General features: G+C 42.0%; 1 protein-coding gene across 4 annotated transcripts in view; it reads left to right on the forward strand.

Annotated features, from left to right (window-relative positions):
* Window positions 1–448: 448 nt before the first annotated feature.
* Window positions 449–23,915, forward strand: part of ESRRG (estrogen related receptor gamma) — a 385,220-nt gene continuing 361,753 nt past the window's right edge. For 2 of the 4 annotated variants that reach the window (XM_062571807.1, XM_062571812.1), the window contains exon 1: window positions 1,054–1,147. Coding sequence is in view for 1 of the 4 variants with exons in the window: in XM_062571808.1 (XP_062427792.1) it covers window positions 10,563–10,660 (98 nt within the window). In the remaining 3 variants the exon portion in view is untranslated. Of the gene's footprint in view, window positions 466–1,053; window positions 1,148–10,454; window positions 10,661–23,915 lie in introns of those variants that run through there. The other 2 variants (XM_062571814.1, XM_062571808.1) reach the window with 2 other exon arrangements.

The raw sequence follows: 23,915 nt of genomic DNA on the forward strand, positions 1-23,915 counted from the left end.
AAGGCTCCTCTCTCCCTCCCCCCCACCCCCCTGCCTCCTCCTAAATGCCTTTAAAGCAAATTTCGGGGAGAGAGAGAAAAATAAGCCAGTGCGAGGCCTATACTCGGTGTGCACGGCAGAAGCAGTGCAGCAATTGCAAAAGCAGCAGCGTTACTCCACGGTCGAGATTCATCTTGCGTTGTGGGTGCTTTTGCAGGCCGGCCCGCGGCGGCTCAGAAAATGGCTTGCTGTGGGCCGCCGGCGCGCGCGTGTCCCCGCGCGTGTCCCCGCGCGGGTGGGCTGGGCGAAGTGTCCCGGCCGCCGCCGCAGGACCTGGCCGCCCTGCATCCGGGCCGGCGGAGGGTGGCACCCCCGCCTCCCCCCACCCCCGGGTGGGTTGTTTTTTTTTTTTTTCCTTTTTGTTCCTCCAGGTGGGACTTGGCGATGACCAGAAAGGCTCACTTGGCACTCAATGTCACCCTGAAGGTAAAATGAAAGACAAAAAGATGAACGCATGCTTGCTTCCTTTCGCAGCGCAGACACACGCCGCGGCTCCCTCCGTGCCGGCGCCGCGCGGCAGCCGGCAAGCGGCCGCCACCATCACGGGAGGACAGAGCCGCACAAGAGCTTTTTTTTTTTTTTTTTTTTTTTTTTGCTTTTTTTTTTTTTAATTTTAAAATGCATGCAAAGAAACGTGCACGTACCCGGTCACGAGCCCAGGAAAAACCCGGCCGCTTCCCCCTTCTCCTGCCAAGTTATCATTGAGAAAACAGGCAGGCGGCGTGACGTCCCGGGTCAGGCCGAGTGCGGACCGGCGCTACCAAGGCGGCAGGGAGGCCCGGGGCCGCCGCCGGGGCTGGGGCCGCCGCCGGGGCCGCCGCCGCCCGCCGGGGCCGCCGCCCGCCGGGGCCGCCGCCCGCGCCCCGCCGCCGCCGCCGCCCCCCGCGCCCCGCCGCCGCCGCCGCGGCGCCGCGCGGCCTGCGCCCGCCTGCGGATCCCCCCTCGCCGGCGGAGGTCGCGGGAGCCCAGTTAAAGGAGGCGTGTGTAAAGATTTTGCAATGTCCCTGCATGGTGTTGTAGACTTTCCTAGCAAAGAAACCGGCTTCGGCTTCTTTAAAATCCCCGACGACTCACCTGATTAACCTGCCTGCGGTTCTGACCTGACCAGGTAAACCCAGTCCCGACCTTACCGTCGTGCACATCTGCACACTGACATTGCATCGGGGGCATGTTTTTGATTTGAGACTAGCAGCGGATAGAAGCGCTATTCCCCCCCCCCCACCTTCAGACCTTGCCAATTGCACTTGCTTAGAGTCCTTCCCTAAAAAAATAATATTAATAAAAAGCCACACAACAGAATCAGCCACCCAGGGTTTATTGATTTTCATCTCTTTGACAATTATTTAAGATTATTGGCGGGGTGGGGGGAGATTTTTTTTTTTCTGCTGACAGATCCTGGGCTCAGCAGGGTTTGTCCTGCCCCCCTTCCCCCCGCTTCTTCCTTGCGCCGGATCAAGAGTGCTGTGGAAGTGAGAAGGCTTTTAACGAGCAAGAGTTTGGGGCCGGGTCCCGGGGTGGCTCTGCCGGGTGCGAGAGGCGAAGGGGAACCGGACTTCACCGCTCCTTGCCGGGCCGCGTGTTAAGCGCCGCCGCGGCTCCCCGCGCCGAGGTGCCCTTCGGGGAGCCCGGAGCGTCCCGGCGGCCGCCGCAACGCCAGCGCCGCCCGCCCGCGGCCGGGGCCGGGGCCGGGGCCGGGGGCGCAGCCCGCCCTCCCCCGGCCCCGCCGCCCGCTCCTTCCCTAGGCACTTCAGCGAGTGACTCACAGGAGCCGGAGAGGCCTGCTGGAAGCCCTGCATGCCGGTCCTGGGGAGCTGCTGCTGCTGCTGCTGCTGTTTGGCGTTTCTTTCTCCCCGTCGCTGGCTGCCTTGCTAGAGCGGTGCGGTGGGTTTGCCGCCTGGGACTGCCTGGCCAAGGGGGAAGCACGTTTTCTCTCTCCGTGCTGTACTGCCAGAACCGGGGGACATGCGGTCGGACACGCAGGGACATGCACGCACAAAGAAAGTGAGGCATTCGCAAACAGCATCAGCGGGGGCGAAGCAAAGTGTGGGAAGTGAATGTAGTCCGGATACTTCGCCCTCCCAGCGCCGGGCACGAGGGCTTTAGAGAAGTGATTTCGTGCTGAGGTCTGCATATGGCCTGCCTGCAAAATTTGTGTTTTGTTTTGTTTCTGTTTTCGTTTTCCCCTGGGCGTTAGTGCCATAAAGGAGCGAGTGGTCTGAGGAGGTATTTCCAAGTGCTGCAGGGGAGGCACTTGGAGTGCTCGGTCTGGTTGGCGTGTCTCTCGGGGTACCAAAGAACAGGGGACTGCGTCTGGGAGGTGACCGAAATAGGGGAGAGGCAAGTACACGGAGCAGAATATAAAGAAGACAAAAACGTAGGTGAATGGTGGGATGGGAAGGCAGACTCTGAGCAGCTTATTTTTCTCTCCTGTATTGCTCCCTCCCCCCCACCCGCCCCATCCTGTTTGTGCTTTTCAGACTGTCAGGAGACTTTAACAGTAACAGCAAGATCCAACAACCCTCCCCCCCCCCACACACGTGAAACTATGTCTTTTGTGGCTGGGAGGGCAATTTCAATGTCCTTTGTATAAAGCCACCTAAGTTTTAAGCATTTATTATCCCCCCCATCCTTAATATGAACTGTAAAACTTATCTGATACATTTTTGCTTCCCTCTTCTACCCCAGAGCATGAAATGTTCTCGCGTAACACACACGTGTTCACTTTTAAAATGGGAACAGTTTACAGTATAACCTACATTAGATTGTACATAGTGCATGTGTTATGCTGCATTTCCACTGAAAATACCCCAAGACTTTGCATGATGAAATGACTCATGGTTATGTTCTTCCTTGTCTTCCAAGTATCCATGTGGCTGGGGGGAGGGCAGGGGAAATCTGTGAGGTTTCTTTATGTCTCTATTGGGATCTGACAGGTCTCCTTTTAGAGGACTTTACGGTTCAAAATGTGCAACGGGCAGAAGAAGGTAAACATGACATTCAGTGAGCTCATTATCAAAATATGGAAAACAAATCGATTGCATTAACTGCGTGTGCAGTATCACAGTTATGCCGTACTATTTTTTTCAGAAATTAAAAGGTTACTGCTAGAGTACTATATCTGTATCTCAAGCCTAGCACCACTTATTACTGCAACAGTATTTCAATATTAAGTGATCTTAGAGATATTTCATCTTTCATTTTGAATCCTGAATTTGAATCAGCATGAGAATGTCAGGGCTGCAAGATAAGGTATAACAAACTAAGTAGACAGCTGAAGGGCTCCTGGTGAAGGTGTTGCTGAGAAGGATATCTTGGTCCGTTCTCAGTAACCTTGTTTACAGGGACATTTCAATTGCAAGCTGAATTTCAGCGAGGGGCTGCCTAGACTTATGTCTGCGTGTTTGAAACCGATCACGAGTGCCTTTTGCACTCTAAACCTTGTACCTGCCTTCGTAGCATACTCCCTAAAACTTTTCTGGAAGGTTATTATGATTTTGTGATATGAAAATTAAGATGTTTTCCTATGAGGAGCGCTCTTTGAAGTCAGGTACATTAGCAACAAAGTATTCATGAGGTTTGATTTTTTTTTTCCCTGCTACTCTGATGTATAGAACCAGTAGTTAACACCAGTCTTTTTAACTTTAGGTATATAACTTTGATTTATTATATTTAAGTCTCAGGGGTTTTGAATGTATTTTGCACTACAGCTGACACTAAGTCAGCTCAAGCTAGAATGTGAAAAAACATGTAACAAGGAACAGTTTTGTAGTAATCTAAATTTTAGCTTTCTTTTTCTAAAATTCTCTTAGGAAAATCATGTGCATTTAGAGAGTGAGTGCTAAATGCCAGAAGCCACATTAATGAAGAAAAATGCTGTTGAAATACTTTGGAATAATAAATAGGATATGTAATGGTCAACCACAAGATAAAAATTTTACGCAGTGTTTTTATGGCTCTAAATTGGCTGCATTGTAAACCAAGCTCACTACTCTATTAAGTCATCATACTTTTCAATTATTTAAGATTTCTAGCCAAGCTATCTAATATAGTCTTCATTGTTCATATCAGAAAATTACATATAAGTTTGTAATTCCTTGTTGATAGTATGTGAGGGCTTTATTACGGATCAGGGTTGAATTTTGACTTATCAGGACAAATATTACAAAGTATGCGCACAGAAAAATGATACAGAAATAGCCACAGTCCTGTGAAATGGGGATAGTTACACCACTGAAATGTACCTAATACAATTTGAGATTCACTCACTAAGAAACCTTGACAGTATCTGCCTTCCAGGTACTGTGCATTTGGAAATAGTATATCTCCATTTAAATGCAGATCTTCAGTTTTCTCCAGGGGGCAGTTGGCGAATCTTTCGATTGAACCACTGGTGCTAGAAAAACTAACTGAAGATTTACCCATGAACAAGAGACCCTTTCAAGTCTGCCTGTTTGAAATAATGATTATAAAATTTCCTAATATTGCAATTTTTTATTGATTTTTAAATGCCTTTTCAAAAGTCAAATGAAAGGAATAGTGTCTTTTACTCAAAGCAGCCAAATGTTTTCACACTTAATTAGCAGTCTTAAGAGATATAACCATTACAAATAAGGTCTTTGTTTTTACATGGGTGTTGTGTTTGCATGTGAGTTTCATCAAATGGCCAGAGCAGTCTTGCTTTGATTTTGACCTAGATTCCTCTTGATTATTCCTACACAGCTTGTACCTGGTTATTTCCCACTGTGAAAATAGGGGAACAACTGTTGATGCTATCTAGCAGGGCTGCCTGGGCAGTAGGCACGCACATCCAGTTAACTGCCCTTTTCCTTGAAGTCTTCATTATTAATGGATAAAATAGCGCTACACTTAAAAGGGAGTGCAAGCAAATATTTCTTCCCGTGTGAACTGTCATTCTTTGAGCTTTTGGTACAAAGAAATACAGAAAAACTTGGCTGAAATGAGCAGATTTCTTGGTTTGCATATTTAACCCATGAATGTGGTGTGCTTGCCATGATGAACAGGCCTGTGTTTTATTTAAAACAAGTCTCTGATCCAGCTCGCTCCATAGTCACTTGAAACTCAACGCCAGTAGGTGTCAGTCCTACTTAGAGGTGCTTGTCCTGTGCAGTCCAGTTTTCCATATTGTTTGCCAGGTATGCAGTTTGCGGGGCAATGCAGGGCTTTAAAAGTCCAGGACGTAGGGAATGGGAGCTATCTGTCCGGGCTGCAGGCAGCTCCAAACTCCTTGAAGCAGGGGAGACGAAGGTCCTGGCCTTTTCTGTCCTGGGAGCTGTGTGCTGGGTTAATTCCCAGCCTCTCCCACCTCTCCCACCAGGCAGAAGGGTCCTGTTCCAGGTTGCTGCCCATGTCCCTATGCTGCAGCCAAGAGGCCAGGGAGTCGTCATCCACGTTATGCTCACCTATTAAAGGAATATAACTCATTGGCTTGGTACTCTGGAGAAAACATGCACTTCAGCATCTGCATGGAGTTCAGGCAGATCTGGAAAGTCAAATCCTACTTGCACTGAACTTAATGGCAGAACTCCCATTCAGCTTAATTGATATTCCTATGAGCATTTGCAAGTTTGTGCTTCCAGTGGAAGCTACAACTAGATGAGCTTCTTAAACAAATGTTTTGCATATTGAGGTTGGAAGGAAAGTCACGCCTGATACATTAACTTATAATCTGTGTCATTCTCTTGACATGATTCGAGTCACTACAAGCTGGCAGAAGCACATATGAAGAGGAGATCAGGTGTAAGATCTTCACACACATATGCTTTTGTTAGTATGTTGATCAGTGGAGATGTTTCTTTTCTGAAAACCTTGTTCTAAGTCAAGTCTAGGCATGCACAAGCTTGCACATGCATATACATATTGAGCAGGGCCTATCCTTTATAACATGATTTTCCCCTTAATATTTGAGTAAGATCTCTTATTATTACTCAACCATTAGGGGAAAAGAAAGTGGAACTTTTCTAAAACAGCTTTTCTGTTGGGGAATCTAGTGGCAGTTGCTTTGAAGCATGTGTAATTGATTATCATACATTTATTTTAAAAGGAGACATAACAAGGAATCTAACATGATGTTTTGGAATATATCTTCTCCCCACAATGTTCTTGAGGGAAATGTAAGGTTGCAGGCATCATTTCATGCCCTGTATGTTTTTGAACATAAATCAAAGAAATTGTTGGAGAGTTATAGATGTTCATAGCAACTGTAGCTATAATAAACACATGCAGTATATATTTTCCAAGCTATTTTGTATGGGTGAAAAGCTGAAGCTGGCATTTTGTGCGAACAACTCAACTTAATCACTGAAAATTTATTTCCTAGTTAGCGTGGATTACCAGTGTAGCATGAAGCCATACACCTTGGTTTAAGTTCATCTGGTTGTGAAGCCTTGGTTAAAATTGGGAAAGAATTTAAATTAGGTCTGGACACCTTGAATGAATTATTCCAAATGTCACATTTAGAGTGATGCCTTCATGGTGATATTTAAGTCTATATTATCACTTACATTGGTTTCAAAATATGCTGGATACTTTAGAGAACAAATAAATGACAAGAACAGTATGAAAAAAGACCAATTTTTATTGTACACATAACACAAAATGTGAGGATAGTAAACAAAACAGAAAAGACCGAATCTTGAATGGCCAGGTGGTGCAAAGCTTATAATAAGAACACTTAGCTTAGGCACATCAATGTCTTGATGATTGCATTAGTTTTGGTTTAAGGTCTTAATAGATGAAAAGGGAGAAGTAACTTATGGAGGAATTTCGATGAGACTTGGTGTATGAGAGTAAGGAAGGTGTTCCATACTTGAGAAGAACACAAGTGCATTAAAATGCTACAAATGACCCCAAAAGTCAGAGTATGTATGTGTTTGGATAGACTGGGGATGGGAAACATTTGGTATCTGCGCAGAAATTAGACAGGTCTGGATGAGTCTAGTTTGGGACAAGCAAAATTCTAAGTGTCCGAACAAAAAGATAGGGTCTGCTTCTTGGAGTTTGGCCTTCCTAGCGCTATCAGGTGTACTCTTCACTGCTCTGTGTGGATTCAGGGATTAATAATTAAAAATGAAGCTGAAACTGAAAAATGTTGAGACTAGCTAAAAGATCTGACTTTCAGAAACGCTGTTGTGTTTGTGCTGGACTTGCATTTTATGGGGGTAATTTTCAGTCATTCTTCCTTTCTTACAAGGCCAGAAACCTCTTTTCTTAGGAGAACCCTGATACCTTATTACTTGACTCTAGGAAGTATCATTTTAAAGCCCGCAACGAACATCCCAAGACTCATGCTAAAACTGAAAATTTGCACTATGTTTTATTTGTTTACAGTATTACCCGTATATAGCTTGTTCTTGATGATGTCTTTGAATTATAAGAACAGCATGTAGAGAATAAGAGAGCTTGGTAAACTGCTGTCAGTGGTGGACGTAAGGAGGGCATGGCGCTGCCCGCCTGCGGCACTGGTACCAGTCAGACTGCAGAAGAGCAGACGGTGGGAGCTGTTTCCCAAGCGCTGTCCTTCTTGCTGGAGAAGGATGGAGGAGGGAGTGGAGACATGCAGCTTCTCAGAGCTCAACAGCTCGGGGCCTGCTTCTTCTTCGTTTCTGTCCTACCTCTTGTTCCCTGTCCTCTCTGAACATTTTTGCTAGATTATTTTATCTTGTCCTTTGAAGGCTGGAAAAGGGGCTGTGGCCTGTCTTCACATTTCCCCCAGAGTTACTGTGCTCCCTGCCTTATGCAACTCTGTGAATGCTCTGACAAGTAAATAAAAGGAGGAAACTGGAAAAGAGAAAATAAGGAAAGACGGAACGTCTGGCAGGTTGAAGTCCAGGTAGGAAGATTGGGAGAAGAAAGATTTTGCAATCGCTGCGTGGCCAGTGATTGCGTCTGATCGGTGCGTACTGTCAGAGGAAACGGGAACTGAGGGAGCCGTGTCCCTGGATCTGTGTTTGTATAGCTGTGACAGATGTGACACATCGTACGTGAGGTATAAGGAGAAGGGGGAATCTAAGTCAGAGTGGACAGCCCCCAAACTCGACAAATCGGGTTTTCTGGTGCATGGAGCAAGACTGCTGAATATGGTCAGGTTACTGTTCTCAGGCAGGATTTAGGAGTTTCAGCCTTTCTGCGTAGAGACTTAGGTATGTAAAGGCTCTTGATCAGGAAATTTCATTCACTGAAATTCCTGCCTCTGCGGGGGTTTTATTAATTGTATTAAATTAGTGTCTTAAGTTCCCTCTGACAAAAAGATTTTGTTTTGCTCTGTGCTGGTCTTTTTTTTTTTTTTTTTTAAAAAAATGCTAATCTTTCCCAAATTATTGCATTCAAAAGAGACCAGGTGGACAAATGTTGAGAGCAAAGTGTATGAAGTATGCGCAGCAGACGGGTGCTGAGGCAAAGAGAGCAGGTTGTCCAAGGTCACCAGCATTCTGCTGGCAGAACTAAGAGTTGAACTCAAAACTTCAGGTTTTAGTCCATTACCTTTCTCCAACAGGCAATCCTGGTTTCATAGCTTGAGCAACTGAGGCAGAGACACTTTGCCTTTGCAACAGGCATTAAATTTAATGGTGCTTGTTTAGACACAGAAAGGTAAAGTGAAGTGAAGACACAGAAAGGTGAAGCTGAAGGTTACGCAGCCAGTCAGTGGCAGAGCCTGGGCAGAGCTCAGTCTCCTAGCTGGAATTTCAGTTCACTGCCTTGCACTGTCCCTCAGTGGAAAAGGGTAAGATGAATCCTTCCAGCAATTACCACAGTTTTATTTCTCCCGTGTGGCACGGTCCAGGGGTTGACAGGATCCTTCTCTCAAAAGAAGATAAGCAGACAAGCGCTTTGGGCGCATTTTGGTGGCGAGGAAGTGTATGCTGATTCAGGAGCTTACAGTGCTATAAACTGCTGTTACCTTTTTAAAGATTTTTGTTGTTGTTACAAGGCAGGTTTATGTTCCTTGTTGTTGCTTTTTTTTTTAAATCAAAGGAGCATGAGGGTGTGAACTACCTATCTCTGCAAATCGGACTGCAAACCTTTACACTTATTTGTGCTTGTGAGTGTGCATGCACATGTGCAACATGCATGCCCATACTCAGATAGTGTGTATGCATTGGATCTCAATTATTTTGTTGTTTGAATCATTGAGCATGCTGTCTTGATGTACTGTCAGTTTTGATTTCTGCCCTTTGGAATAAAGTTCAAAATATTAAAGAAATAACACGCAATATACTAGTAGCTAGAACAGTCAAAGTGCTTGAGGGGAAAAGAGGGTGGTGAATAATCTGTCTTTCAAATGCCCAGAAAAAAACAACCTATAGCAACCCCTGACCAAAGTCTGCAATTGTGCACTTACGAAAGGCACTTTTCTAAATTTTCTTTCTGAGCTTTTCTGGTTATTCTAGAAAGAGAAGTAGATCCCTTTGTGAAAGCAGCTTGCATGCTATACAGTCACATTCTAAATGTGGTGAGGGGGACGTATGGAATTATTGTTCTTACCGCTATCCTGGGCTAGATGTTGAAGCAACAAAATCATAATCAATTATTGTTAATTAAAAAAAAAAACACATATGAAGGTGTGTTTGGAGTATTCCTTCTCAGTTTAAGAGTCAATATAGCTGCAGCAGATATATTTTTCAGTGTTGCTGTTCTGGTTTTATTAGTTTGTTTGGACATCAGTAAGAAATGCAGAACCAAATCCAAGTTCTGATCTTCTGCCTTATTAGTTCTGGAGGGCTGAGGCACAAGCTAAGGCAGCATAAAAAAAAAAAAATAGAATCACAATTTGACTTTGGTCAGAATTCCAAACTTTGCCCAATTTTGGATGTTGCACTCCAAGGTTTTGGTTCCAAGTAAGGTATCAAGGAGAGACCTCCCCCCACTTCCCTGAATTCCTTGATTTGGACTTTGTATCTGAAAGAACAGTATGAGACTGGTGCAAGGCAGGTTTGAATGAATTTAGGACCAACAGGACACCTATTGCACTTGCTGTAACAATTCCAACACATAAAATGTTTTTTGGGTGCAGCTACCAGCTTTTCATCTGCAAACACCACAGTCAAAACAAGCAAAATATATTGTGGTGAATTCTGCAGTTCTTAGTCCTGACAGAGGCAAAACCTCCTGTTAAAGTGAATGAGACTTTTGCCTGTATCATGACTGATTAGGAAGCAGGATTTCAGATCAGTGTGAATAAAAGTAATACAGTAAATATACAGCTTCAGAAGTCCTGGTGGACATGCAGTAAACCCCACTGATTTGAACTGGGTGAAGTTGTCAAAGGTTGCTTTGCTCTTCAGAGCCTGGCAATAGCTCCACTGAAATGTGATGCCATTGGTTTTCAGCAAAGGTTTCTTTCTGCAGGGCTGCAAACAGAGATCAGCTGCTACTGTGTATACACAACTAGGGAGCAAATCAACCAGCACGTTTAAGCAGCCTTTTTAACCCTGAGACTTTCCAAGATTTCTTCTTCACACAGGAAGTTTCCTTTATATTGTCAGATTTAGCACTTTGCTCATGTAATGAGATCAGAGCTAGGATCACTGCTGCACAGTAGAAAGACTTCCTTAAGACATTTGTCCTTGAAACTGCACCAAACTCTTGGAAGAACCCAGAACCTGTAAGTATGTATGATATAGGCAACAATAGCACAGTGCAAAGCTGCAATCAACCATTATACAATATCCGATTAGCAGTGCAGTAGGGATTTTTTTTCGGATGTTATGTTACATTCATTTTCAATTTGTTCTGAGGAAACAAATCAATTCGGGCTTCTGATACAGTGACTTTGCAGTAGATGAGCTAGTAATATGTTTGATTTAACTATTTGTTGCTCTCATGTAGCTTGTCGGACAATTATTATAGCCATTAAACTATAGAGAACTTTTCTTATATCATTAGGCATTTTAAATGTTTTAGTAACCATGTTGCAAATAAGTTTTTTTTTCTTTGCTTTTTGCTTTTGGCAACCCCACCCTACGACAAACTATAAATAACAGGGCAAATGGAATTAGTGCGTATTGTTCTTAGGTAGCAATAAAATATATGTGTTTGCAGGCTTAATTTACTTGTTAACAACATTCCACTGTTTGGGGTATTTTTTGTCGTAATTGAATTCTGCTCAAAGCTGTCTATTTTGTGTTTTACTATCTTGTATGTGTCTGTTTAAGTTACTTTGCTGGGACTGCAGTCTGGTTAAACCTGTATTTAAGCACTATTTATATGCCGAGCACATTTCTGGTAAAATAAGTGTTCAAGTTTTTTTTTTTTTTCCTTTCTTTTTTTTCCTTTTTTTTCCCTTAAGCTTTAAACAGTACGGTTTTAGTAGCAGTGAGCGCCAGAGAAGGCACAACATGGATGAATGTCAGATGTAGACCACATAACCTAAGTCTCCTGTGCACTAAGTCCGATCCGAGCGTGTCCACTTTTGCAACTGCAACTAATAAAAGCCTTGAGCTGCCTTTCAGTCAAATTTTAATATGCAACAATACTTATGTTTCTGAGATTAATTTCTCCCAGGTTAGCCTGATTGATAGCGGGATTGTGGTTTCTTAAGAGCTTTCTCCGTGAAACCCCACGGAAGAGCTGCATTCCATTTAACTAGTGAATGTAAAAACTGGTAACCATGGATTCAGCCACCACTAACTGTCGGGAGCAATGACTTGTTGTAAACAATACAAATGAGCCAGGATAGCAGAAGCAACCAGACATGAAATGATTTTAATAGAAATTACGGTAAAGGTCATGTGATACTGTATCAGCTTGTATTCTGTATTAAAGGGAAAGTATTCCAGCCTTTTGAACTGGATTTAAATTGCACCTCTCTGATAGCTTCGCATTTCCATAAGACTCACGGAGGAGAAAATGAAGCAGTTCTTTGGAAATGTTTCTGTTGAATCACACATCATGACTTAGGCCCTGATTCTGAAAACGTGTGAATATTGGTAAACTAAGCAGTGTGGTCATTCACAGATTTAAAACTAAGTCCTCGTACATGTGTTTGCAGGATCAAGGCCTTAAGAGGTAAGTTACCAAGGAAAACAAATACTTATATTCTAAGGAAATAGTAACCTTACACTAGAGGTAAATCATGGAAATACAAGTTTTAGTACTGTTGTGTGGCTTGGTTGGAGATTTCCGTTTGTTTTGATAGCAAGAAAACAAGTTATATTTATCTCTCTCTCTCTCTCTCTTTTTTAATGTTATGGCTTTCATTTCTCATCCATCATTCCTCAGATCCTCTTCCTAATTTACAGCCTCGCTCTTTTGGATAACTAGTAAACCATAGTGTCAGCTATTATAATACAGCATGATGATAGGCACATGCAGATCCCATGAGCAGTCGTGTGTCCTATCTCAGGAATTTCCATCGCTACAAAATCTTTGCTGACTCCCAGCTGTCACATGGCTGTCACTCTCAAATTCTAACCATAACCAAATCCTTTTCCATGTGTATGCGCTAACCAAACCTTTCTGTGTGTAGGCACGGTGCACGAACGTCTCTGCCTGATCGCTGTGTAAATCGGGCTCTCCCCAAAGCCTGCTGCATTCCACTGATATTTCCCCATTAATATGTTCTTGGGTGCTGCTTCCTCGTCACGCCTGGGCTCACTATGCGCACTTTGCACGAAGGAGCCTGGAATAATACTAGTAGTCAGTAAGTAGGCAGTGCAAACAAAAATAACTCGGAGCTTTATTTCGTTTAACAATTCTCCAGTCATTCTAAATTCACAGCTTCCCTGGCCCCCGAAACCTGTCCAAACATTTAACCCTTAATGTTCTGCAGACGACCTTGTCATCTTGCCTTGTACTGTTTTATGCATTTACTTGTCATAATATTTAGATTATTTAGATAGATTATAAGATTCCTAGAATGGAACTTTGATTATTTCTATATTTATAGTGTCACATACATCTATACTGTTTTACCGGTCATTATGATTTACATATTTTTCAACCAGAAGTATTTTATAGAATTTCTCATCGGTCTGTTACAGTCTGTTACCTCTGTCAAACATAGGTTGTGACTAAAAATTTACAGGTAAATACTGGACAAATTCTACTTTCTTTTTTTTTCTGAGCTGACTTGCCAGCCTGGGTTGGATTGCCTGTGTGAGTAAGGAAAGTAAGGTCTGGCTTATACATAGAGTAACAGCATACAGGCAAAAGTAGACTGACTTCAACAGAAAATAAGTAAAGCAAGTAAAAGAAAAGCCCTTGGATTAAGCTGGAATATTTGGAAAAATAAGTCATAATGAAGAAAATATTTTCTGTTGCAGGCTCGTGTCAGCGTTGGAGTGTGGTGGGGGTGGTCACCCAGAGGGTACCGATGTAGATCAGCTTACGACTTTACCAAAAGGGAAGGGGTGGCTCAACAGAAAAGACACTGCCTTAACTTTGCATACAGGACCTGGTAGGATTCCAAAATTGAAAGTAAAATGCAGGTCAAAGCACAGTGAGAATCCAGACCAATATCCAAGTAAATTGCGGAAACCACACCGGCCTCCTTACCATGCGCTAATTACCAAGCATTAATAATTCGTAGACCCCTTGAAGAACCGAGGGGAAAGTCAGAGTCGTAGTGCCTGTCAGGAGAAACCGGGTTGCAATTTGGAAAGATACTGAAGCATGCAGGCGGGGAAATGTGCATAATGGTTCTCTGGACTTAACGAACATGGGACGACAGGCAATTTTCCTTCGCTCAAAGTATCTCTGGCATCTTTACAATCTCTGACCTAGGTTCTTGTTTACTCTCATGTATTTTGCATCAAATACTGATTTTGTAATGTAAAACTTTCAGAAGTTAGTGGATGACTTCCCAGAACTCTTTTTTTTTTTTCCTGTCTGCAGATAGGGAGAACTAGAAGGCACTTTCCCCATGTTTCTGTCCCAGTTTATAAAGTTCAGATGCGGTGTTGAAGGGTACCTGAAGAAGATTTAGGTGCCACATGCAGGGAATAGAGGGTAAACCAAAGTCCAGGACTGGTCGCACTTCACTATTGAGACCACCAGCAGTGGTGCAGATAAGTGAGAAATAAATTGGTAGCGCTTGTTAGGTGGATCCCTGGCTATGAAGAACTGGACTAAAACTACTTAGTTTCATGGAGCATGGCAAACTGTTTGGTCACTGAACAATACAACATTGTTCTTTAAATTATTAACTCTCTTTAAGGAGTACAGTGTTTTATAAATCTGTGCTCCTTCTTAGTTTTACTTTTTAGCTGATGTGGGCAACTGCATTTTTTTGAGGGCTTCTACAATCTTTTTGATTTTTGTACATTTCCAAATTTATTTCTTCCCAGGAGTTATTGAAGACCCATGGTTTATGGGTTATGAAATTCTCCAGGTCAGCAAAACTGTCTTGGGTCTAAAGACTGAACTGTGATCAGAATAATCTGGATTAAAATTAGCTTTTGGTGACTAGGCCTCCTCTTTGGTTATGCTGCATTATTCCTTCCTACAAAATAAAGTCACTTTCTGTATATTTCAGTTTTAACAGAACTAGACTGTCGCTGACCATCAGCTTCTGCATGCATAGACTCTCTCCTTCCTGGCAAGGCTTTAGGCCCAGATCCACAAAAAGATTAGATGCCTTAAGTGGGATTTAAGTGAGATTTAGGCATTGAAAGGAAAAACTGGGATTCTCGGTATCGCCGCTGAACTGCCACCTAACCTTAGAAGTTGCCCAGCCTATGTGAGTTTTCAGTATTCAGCTTTCCCCGGTGGCCAAAGAGGTGCTTTTGGATGTTCTCAAGCACTTCCATCCTGACAAGGTCGAGCTGCTCTGCTCCTGCCTTTTCCCCTATGTCCTGGCAGGCTTCAGAAGCCAGGAGCAACTCTTGCAAAACGATGACTGTGTGTGTGCAGTATCTCCCACCTTCTCCAGCTCTGTCCTTGCAAGAAAGGACCCACCACTAAGTTTCGCTCGGGAGCAGCCTAGGTCCCTTGAAAAGCACTTCAGAACTGAGGAATCTGAGCATCGCAGCTTAAGGCACCAGAGACGAGGTGCTGTGTTCAGGTACAGCTCTGCCCTCGTCCTTGCCTGCCGGCCGCCTTCGTGGCGCCGGCGCTCGTGACTCTGCTTGCACTGCCCAAGGCACTGGGGCAGCTATGTGGGCAGAGCACCTGAAAATCGGGTACGAGGAGGCAAACTGTGATTGCGCCTAAAGGGTTTTTTTGAGCAGCTCGGCTTTGGTGCTTCGTAACAGCAGTTTTGAGCTGTTGCATTTGTTGAGATTTCTGCTATAGCTCGCATAAGTCGCTTAGGATTTTGCCGGTTCCTGTGATGCGTGGCAGGTGCTTAATTTTCTAAAAGTCAGACCCACTGGGGTGTTCCGTGGGTGAACCCAGAAATAGCAATCACTTTCGCAGACTTCAGTCTTAAGATTTGCTTGAGCTGTGCCTGGACTGAAAGCTGTCTCGCTTTGTGGAGGCGAAAGCAAATAGTGTCTCGTTAGTAGCTGAGTAAGTGGTCCTGAGCCATCACTTGTTTTTCAGCTGTACTCGTGACATTTATGTGTTCTTAGCCATGTCTGTTGTTTGTTTAAATCCAGCTCAGTTCCTTGATTTATCAGTTTTCTGTAGACTTTTGTTCGAGTGGTCCCAAATGCTATCCTATTTCAAATAGATGCATCCTTATCAGCAAATAGACTTTAATCGATAGATTTAACTCTTTCACAAAACTCTGCGTGGGTTCACTTTGACCTTTTATTTTACAAAATACTTTTTTTTTTTTTTTTTTTTTTTTGAGGGGTCTGTTCAGGAAACCTGTAAGAATTTCTCCTGAGCCTGTCATTCTTTTTGTCCCCAAATTGTAAATGCCCGTATCAGTTAATACACATTAATAGGTAAGAGCATTTTTTCTTTTTTGTTTTCTTCCTAAAAAAGAGAACTTTTTCCCAGAGAATTTCCTGGTTTTCTGATTTGTCAGAGATAGCCAGACTGGACAGGATATTTATTTATTTATTTATTATTTATTACTGGTTTTGATTTATTTACATGTGTACAATTCTGTATATAACAATACAGAACCTAAAACATATCTGTAAGAGGTATAGCCTAGAAAATATACAAGCACATAATAAAACCTGCTCTTTGGAATTTTAGAACTGCAATCTTAAAAATCATATATGTGTAGTGAATAAACAATGTATAATAACAATAATTATGTGCATTGCTTACAAGAACCAGTTGTTTATATATTTAGGTAGATAAAATCAGTAAGACTGATTAGAATAATGATATTCTAACAGTTAAAAGTATTATTTGTTTACTTTTAAAACTGATATAGGAAGATCTGTTACTTACATGGAGATTACATGTATCATAATTTATCCTGTAGCTTTCAAGCTACTAACTTCAGCTTTTCAAAACAGCATGCTTAAATTATAATACATTTATTTTGGTATTTTAATACATATAAACAGTGGCTCATAAGCATATCTTTTGAAATCTCAAAGCTCATCTTTAATGATTTCATTTGTAATTTTGAATTATTTGTCATATAATCCACCTGTGGCATTTGAAGGACAAGCAGTTCTGTAAATTTTGTTAGGGGCAGTCTTATAAGGTTGCCTATTTTTTTTTTGCTCCTGGACTTGCATGGAGACACTAAGATACTACACAGAGTGAGAAAACTGAGCATAAATTCTATATAGCACATTAAGGTGAAATCAAGAAGCCCATTGCTGGCCAGCTGCAGGGAGGAGCTGGTATTGTGAGTGTTAAACCATAATGCAGAATGAATGTATGGTTGTTGTATGTAACCAATTTTAAGTATAGGAAGTTCAGCAAATATTGTGTCTTTGTGGTTGCCAGATCACTTACATGCTTTCTAAGTCCTATATACAGCACTTCCGTTTGTTGGGTTACTCATTGAGCTTTTAATAGTCAACTTAATTTTAGTTAAGGTTCAGTATAGTAACTCCAGCAATTAGTGGAAAATATTGCCAGCATTCATCTGGTGAACCATATTACATATGATATGCACATGCACAGTATATGAGGAGATAAAAGATAAAAGATCAATTCTTATGGATCCCATAATCACTGGCTTTTAAGGATAAATTACAGAACCTCTTAATTATTGTGGGTAATCTTGCAGAAAATTGAATCTTGAGTTTGCCTGTGTGAGGAAGTTTGGTCTCCGCTGCTGGCCATGGCTCCCTGGTGCTGGGAGCGGTGGGCGCCGCGCGGGTGAAACTGCGGCTCTCGGCTGAGCTCGGAGCCCTCGTGAAAGCAATCTTACTTCCAAGGGAAGCTTCGGAGCCTTTTACTTGTTTGCTCTGTCTCTTTGAAAGCAGCTTCGGAGCCTGATGAAGGTAAGTGGAGAAATCTGTTTCTTGACTCTTTTCAGACATTTTTACAGGTTGTTTCATGGGTACAGGTGAAGGGTTACAGGTGAGATTGTTTTTGCATTGTTTATATAAAACATGGCTACAGCTTCAGCCTGCCCTATGGCACCCTGAAAAAAGAAATACCAGGGACCAAAACAGTAATGAAGAACTAACTTGGAAGGAAAGGCAAAGGTGGCATGGCAAGAACCTAATGCAGCAAGAGGTTTTTTCTTTCTGTTAAGCAAACAGCTTAAAGTATACGCATCCCTGACAAAATCAGTAAAAACTGTATAGTAGAGCAGGCACGAGGGCGTATGCAGTTTTTATCCCAGTTCTGCCCTTTGCTCAGAAGGAAATGCTGGTTACCACCGTGTGGAGCGAGATTCGGGAACACGTGTGCCCCTGGGCTGATGCGACCAGCAGATACAGGATCCAGCCTGTTGGGCCGGACCGTTTCAGCACAAAGTCAGTATGTTGAAACTGTCTTGAGTGCACAGGATGCTGCTCCAGCTGGATGCACGCTGATGTAAGTAAAGGTAATTTTTTTTTTTTTTTTTTTTTTGCCATAGAAACCTAATGCAAAAAAGACAAGATTGGCAACAGGCTCTTATCAAGTTACAGGAAGACGAGGCAGCTGAGAACTCTAATTTATAGGAGGATGTAGTTAAGTGAGGATCTTTACATATGAAATCATTCTCCAGCTGTAAGGCAAAGCATAAAGCATAAAGTCTTGGCTTCGCCAAGCTCAGCGGGAATCAGTGTTGGTGTGTTTGCAGATTCGGTGCGCTCCCGTGGTGTAAGAGCCTTCTTACCTGTGACCCAGACCCCAGTACAGACTTCAGCTGAATCCTCGCCATCCCTTTAGGTCTGATTTTTACAGGAAGAATATAGCTGCTGATAATATTGTAGGATAAAGAAATTTTGCCAAAGTCAGCAGTTTTAAGGACTTCTAGTTTACATTTTGGCCCTATTGTTTTGAGTAATACCAGCATAGAAATTGAGATATATGCAGCACTTTTGCAAAGCAGGGCAAAAATATATATATTTTTCATATTTAAACTAGGAGATCAAGAATCAAGATTTGGACACTAGTCATAAAAGAGACCTCCAAGAGGAAAAATAGCACTACCTGCGCTGTAGGAGTATTTGAGTAATTGAACTCCTTGACAGAAAGGAGCTATAAGGAATTCCAAGCAGTTACTCCTCTTTGAAAGGAGGCTGCATTTAGGCTTCTGTTAGTCTCTTTTATTTATAACAAAACATTTGCATATCATTTCCAGTATGTTCAGCTATCATAAATGATGTGATAATGAGGATGGAGTATAGGTCACAAGGCTGCAAATACGTGCAAGGAGATGGTGAGCTTAACCTACCAGGTGAAAGAAAGGTTAGTATAGCAACTGCACGAACACTTCAAAGCATGCAGCTAGTTTGCTGCACTAACTTAATTATCCCTGCTATAGATATGTTTGACAAACGTATCTATAGCTTAGATACTGTTACTTCACAGTGGGAACGAGCAGAAGGCTTCTGTGTGGTTGCCAGTTGACTGAATCCTTCCTTCTACTTCCTTGCAGTACTCTTTTGAAGGACTTTCCCCTGCCTCTTGATTCACTTGGTGAATGGAAACTTATTCCTTTCCTTTTAATGGTGGGAAATATTGTAAGATGGGGAACAGTGCAGCCTGATGGGATGAGTGTAATGTAATTTTTAAGTAAGTCTGGTGAGGATTTCTTCTTTTAACCAGCTGCTTCCTGAAACAACCACATCTAAGCTTTTATGCTTTATCAGGTGTATTCTGGTGTCAGCATTATTTCTCAGCAAGCATCCTGCATCCTCATGTAGTACTACAGCGTGTTTTTGAGCATCCTAGTGTTGTTGACGTTTTCTGCAAACAGTGTGATCTGAAATGTAGAGTCAGGACTACCAGCACTGCTTATCACACAGAAATGCAATACAGTGCCCTGTTCTTTGACACTAGGATGTGGCCTGCTGTTGGCAAGCTGTGGACTTTAATAGGCAAAGACTGTGGGGAACTTTGCAGCTTTTTAGTCTTTCTGCTTCTATAAAATCGCAATGAGGTACAGTTTTTAAATGTGGTTGTTTTTAATACTTATCCCTTGAGTCTAACTAATAGATTGGGAGTGTGGAGGCTGGAAGAAGGCTAAAAAGATAAAGTGTATACATACATTAAAATGGAGCAAACAAAAATAAGCAAACTCACATGAACACAGAAGAGATCTGTTTTAGGGCCACTCTTAAGTCCTGTCTTAGATGGCCTATAGTGAAAAGTATCATCTTAAAAAGATGCTATATATGTCCCTGTTAGACTGAATTTGCTCAAACTACCTCATTAGCTAGCAGTTCTAACCAGAGAGAATGCAGGTAAAATCTTACTCAGTTTTTTCCTTTTTTTCCAAGCAATACAATTTTCATTGCAAACTTTTAAGGAAAAAAAAAAAAAAAAAAAAAAAAAGAGAGACTTGGTGTGCTTTCTTTTTCATATGCAAGTTATATTAGCTCTCTTGTTCAGAAGCCCATATACATTGATATATGCTGAATATCATTTGCTCAAGAAAGACTTAAGATTCAGAAGCATAGTCCACAGTCTGATCAGTTTCTTTCGTGTAAATCTGGAATTTATCCACTATCTTTTGAGTTGTTACTCTGGTTTTCCACTTTTTTTAGCAAATATCAAAACTTGCTTGTTGACTGTAGTTTTCTGGTTTGAGAATGCAGATGATTACTGGTATGTTTTATTGGCTTGTTTTGCACTCATGCAGGTTTTTACAGTTCACACTGAAAGTGAAACTGTGAGCTTTAAAAGGTTTTATTTCTTCCATTTTGGCTGTTTGAATTTTGCAAAGAAACCATAGTTCTGTGATATTTTCTGTAAGCTTGTCTGTTATGGGAAAAGAGTACTGAGTTTTTTCTATTTCTAGTAAACCCTTCATGTTTTTCTGTTTGCTTCTTCTATGATAATACAGTAATTTTTATCATCTATTGCTGGTTAGTGAACTTATTATTTCTTTGTATATGGGAGAGGATAAAAGTTTTGAAAAGAGAAATGCATAGCTTGTTTTTTGTCTGCTTCCCTATCGTAACTGAAAAGAGGATAGCATCTTACGAACAGCATTACCTTTGCATGCAGTAGTAGATGGAACAACATATTTGCATTGTGAGCTATTGTTTTTAAACTCAAAACATTTGAAACAAGGTATTAAAAGCAATCAGTGAGTAGAAAATTAAGGAAGAAATTTTTCCTTTGATGCATGCTTGCATCTTTCCTTCACAACTATAAGGGAAGAGTGCGCATACCTGAGGTTAGGGATGTAGTCTTAGGGAAAGGGCAAGAGCCTTGGAGTCAAGAGCAGTGGGTTGCATTCTGGCTCTTCCCCAGTCTGTACACCTCTGTAAAATGTTTTGAGATTTCTGGAGGAAAAGCATTATAAAAGAGCTACTTGGTATTTAAGCCTGCTTAGTTAGATTTAGCCAGTCTGTGTTATTTTCTGGTTTGCTTGTTGTATGAATGGAATGTGAAACTGCTAGCAAAGCCTTCAACACTGGCACTTTCCTTCAGCTTCCTTTTTTTTCTGGCTTAAGCACATATTTTTGGTTGGTAAAGCATGCAGCAGCTATTTGTGCAATAAGAAGGTGCATAAATAACAAGCGTATGGAACCACGAACAGCACAGTTTTATGGATACCTCTAAAAGAATACTGCCTCTCTCAGTGTATTACTATGGAGACCTGACCAGTACACACTGTCCAATGATCTTTCCTGTGTCTGGTACTTCTTCAGTGTACTGCAACATACTCCTTATCCCTTAAAGGGCTGCCTCTGTGCTTCCTAAACAGTGACAGGAGACTAATAGGTAGCTTCAGAGCCCCATCCATAACAGATCTGTATTTATTGCTTTATTAGTATATGTGCCACTTCCAAATATAACCTCTAAGGCAGGACTTCCAAACCATCACCATCATGGAAGGATGTATCTGTACTGTAACGGCTGCAGCTGACCCTAGTTTTGTGCTGGATTGGGTGTCAAAACATGTGCTGTTCATTTTCTTTGGCCCTCTTCTCTGGGATTGGGGCAGCAGGCTGGATGTCTCCATATTGAGATGAAGTAGCTTGCATAGTACTAGACATGTGCAGTATAGCTTGGGGACCTGTGCCCTAAAAGTGTCTGTAACTACAAGTGAAGATTTCTAAAAACGGATTGCTAATCTGGAAAAATTGTATGAAAAGCGATAGTGTTAAAGGAAGCCTCTGAGCCACAAATAGCTGGAAGTTGGGAAAAGTATTCTGGGGAATTGTCACTATCTGCCTGCCCCATAATCTTCACTAGGCATCTGCTGCTTGCCACTGTCACAAATAAGTCAGTAAGCTTAAGCGACCTTTGGTTCTAGCTGCTGTGGCCATTCTCTTAGGTACATCACAACGTAGGTGGTCAGGTATATATGTTGCTGTGTGCGTGTATAGCAGAAAAAACATTAATTGAGGACTACATAGGAGTGGCAACATTAACTGCTTTTCTTCATAATCCCTTTTCTGAAAGTTTCTCTTTTCTGGAGTTAGTTTTCTCCGTTGACTGCTCTTCACACGTGAGATTTAAGCACATTCAACAAGCTTATTTCTTCTTTGTTACTGTTTGGGTACCTTAAAGTCCTGCAACTGAAGCTCTATATTTGTAATTCAATGTATAAGTTCACCAGAATGGCATGGTTATTTTTTTTTTTAATTTTTTGCATAATTCACTCTTTGGCTAGTCCATATTTATAAAAATAAGGCCACGTTGTGGCAGAATCAGATGATCTAAAACTGATGTTAAATACATTGTCTCCTATCAGAGCAAGCATTGAGCTGGACAGTTGTGGTTTTAATATCCTATAGACACTTTTTAAATTCACGTTGAAATGTTAACGTAGTGGTGTCATGAATGTCAGCACGTTCAGTTGTCCTGCAATACAGCGATTTTGCCTACTTGTTTTTTTTTTAGGGCCTGTTCCACCTCTGGAGCCTAGGAGCTTCTCCAAAATACTATTTAGTTAATCTGAAAACAACATTGTCTCAGAAATATCCTTGTCTAGAGTTTCCACAATGTCCCTAAATGCTTGATACGTGATGGGCTTTTTTTTAATCAAGCACCTGCTTTCTTTGCCTAGCTCAGTTATGCAGCAAGGTTGTTTTTACAGTACTAAGAAGTGAGCAATATATTCCATGTGCCACCAAGCTTTGTAAAGAATCTTACTGATGGCAGTTTCACAGCTGCTGAGAAGTAGGCCAAGCCTTCCTCATAAAGTGACAGTAAGGAGAAGAGCCTGTAGTCCGTTGGGGTTGGCCATGCGTTCTCCCAAACTACTTCCCTCTTGAAGGGAAATGCTAGCTCTTCCTAACTGTGTAGTGACAGATGGTACCAGAAATCAATTTCCACTGAAAAGTCACTTGGTTGCAAAGTCACAAAAAATGTTTTGGAATTGTAAAAACAAATTCTTGGCTCCTGAGCTACCAGCAACCTACTAGAAATGAGACCTGAAGCGATTGCTTAACAAAGACAAGAGCCTGTTTGGCCCTGAAAGAAATTTTTATGATCAAACATTTTAGAAATTAAACCTTTTCCATTTGTGTGATCTGGACTTCAGAACCGCCCTGTGTTTTATGAGTCTTAAAAAATCATGCTCTTAGTTTCTGGATACCAATTGCTTGACCAACTACTAAAAAAGCGGCCTTCAAAATATGCAGAATGACCTCCAGCTGAGACAGGCTTAATATAGCCCCTACTGGCTTAGTCAGGTGGAACCTTCCCTTTTGGCTCAGCTGATTTGCTGCCCACAGACCATGAAAGTCCCAGGGCTCTGGTAACATACAGGGACACAAAATTAATGCAGAAACAGCATAGGCCACTCTACTGAGTGGTTAACTCTAGTATAGCGTGCATCCACAAGTTGTCGGACACAGCAGGTTCCTTTGGTGGTTTCTGTGGCTCTTTAGAGAGCAATTTAAGAAATATGATGTGTTTCTTGATGCTATCCCCCCTGCTTTTTTGCTTTCTTAGAACGGCACCATAGATATGCCCGTGCATGCCATGACTCTGGGAAATAAACAGCAACATGTTTTTCCCTGCAGCTTTTCCGCTGTGGAGCTTAGCTGCTCATGGAGCTCCATACTTTGAAAATAGTTTGATAGGTTGCTTGTGTCACTTCTGGGGCTTTCCACATATATGGGACATAAAGGATACTTGCAAAGCCAGCTCTTTTTGTGTATTGTGTTAGAAATGTATCCCAAATTATACAGTATGGTATTGTCATGTCACCAGAAACACAGAGCAGATGGAAGTATCTTTCCACATATTGACTCACGTTACTCTCATGAAAAGAATTTACTTCTCTCCTTCTGTCAAGCCTGCTAGCCTCTGGCAAATGGTACAGATCCCAGTGAGGAGAACTTTGCCGATAATCTTCAAGTGACCACCTGATTTAAATATATTGTCACTGGCTGTTACAGTCTGCGTCAACAGCTGGAGCAGCCCATCCTATTTGT

Source organism: Rhea pennata, chromosome 3 (genome assembly GCF_028389875.1).
Source record: "Rhea pennata isolate bPtePen1 chromosome 3, bPtePen1.pri, whole genome shotgun sequence".
In the NCBI taxonomy this organism is placed as follows: Eukaryota; Metazoa; Chordata; class Aves; order Rheiformes; family Rheidae; genus Rhea; species Rhea pennata.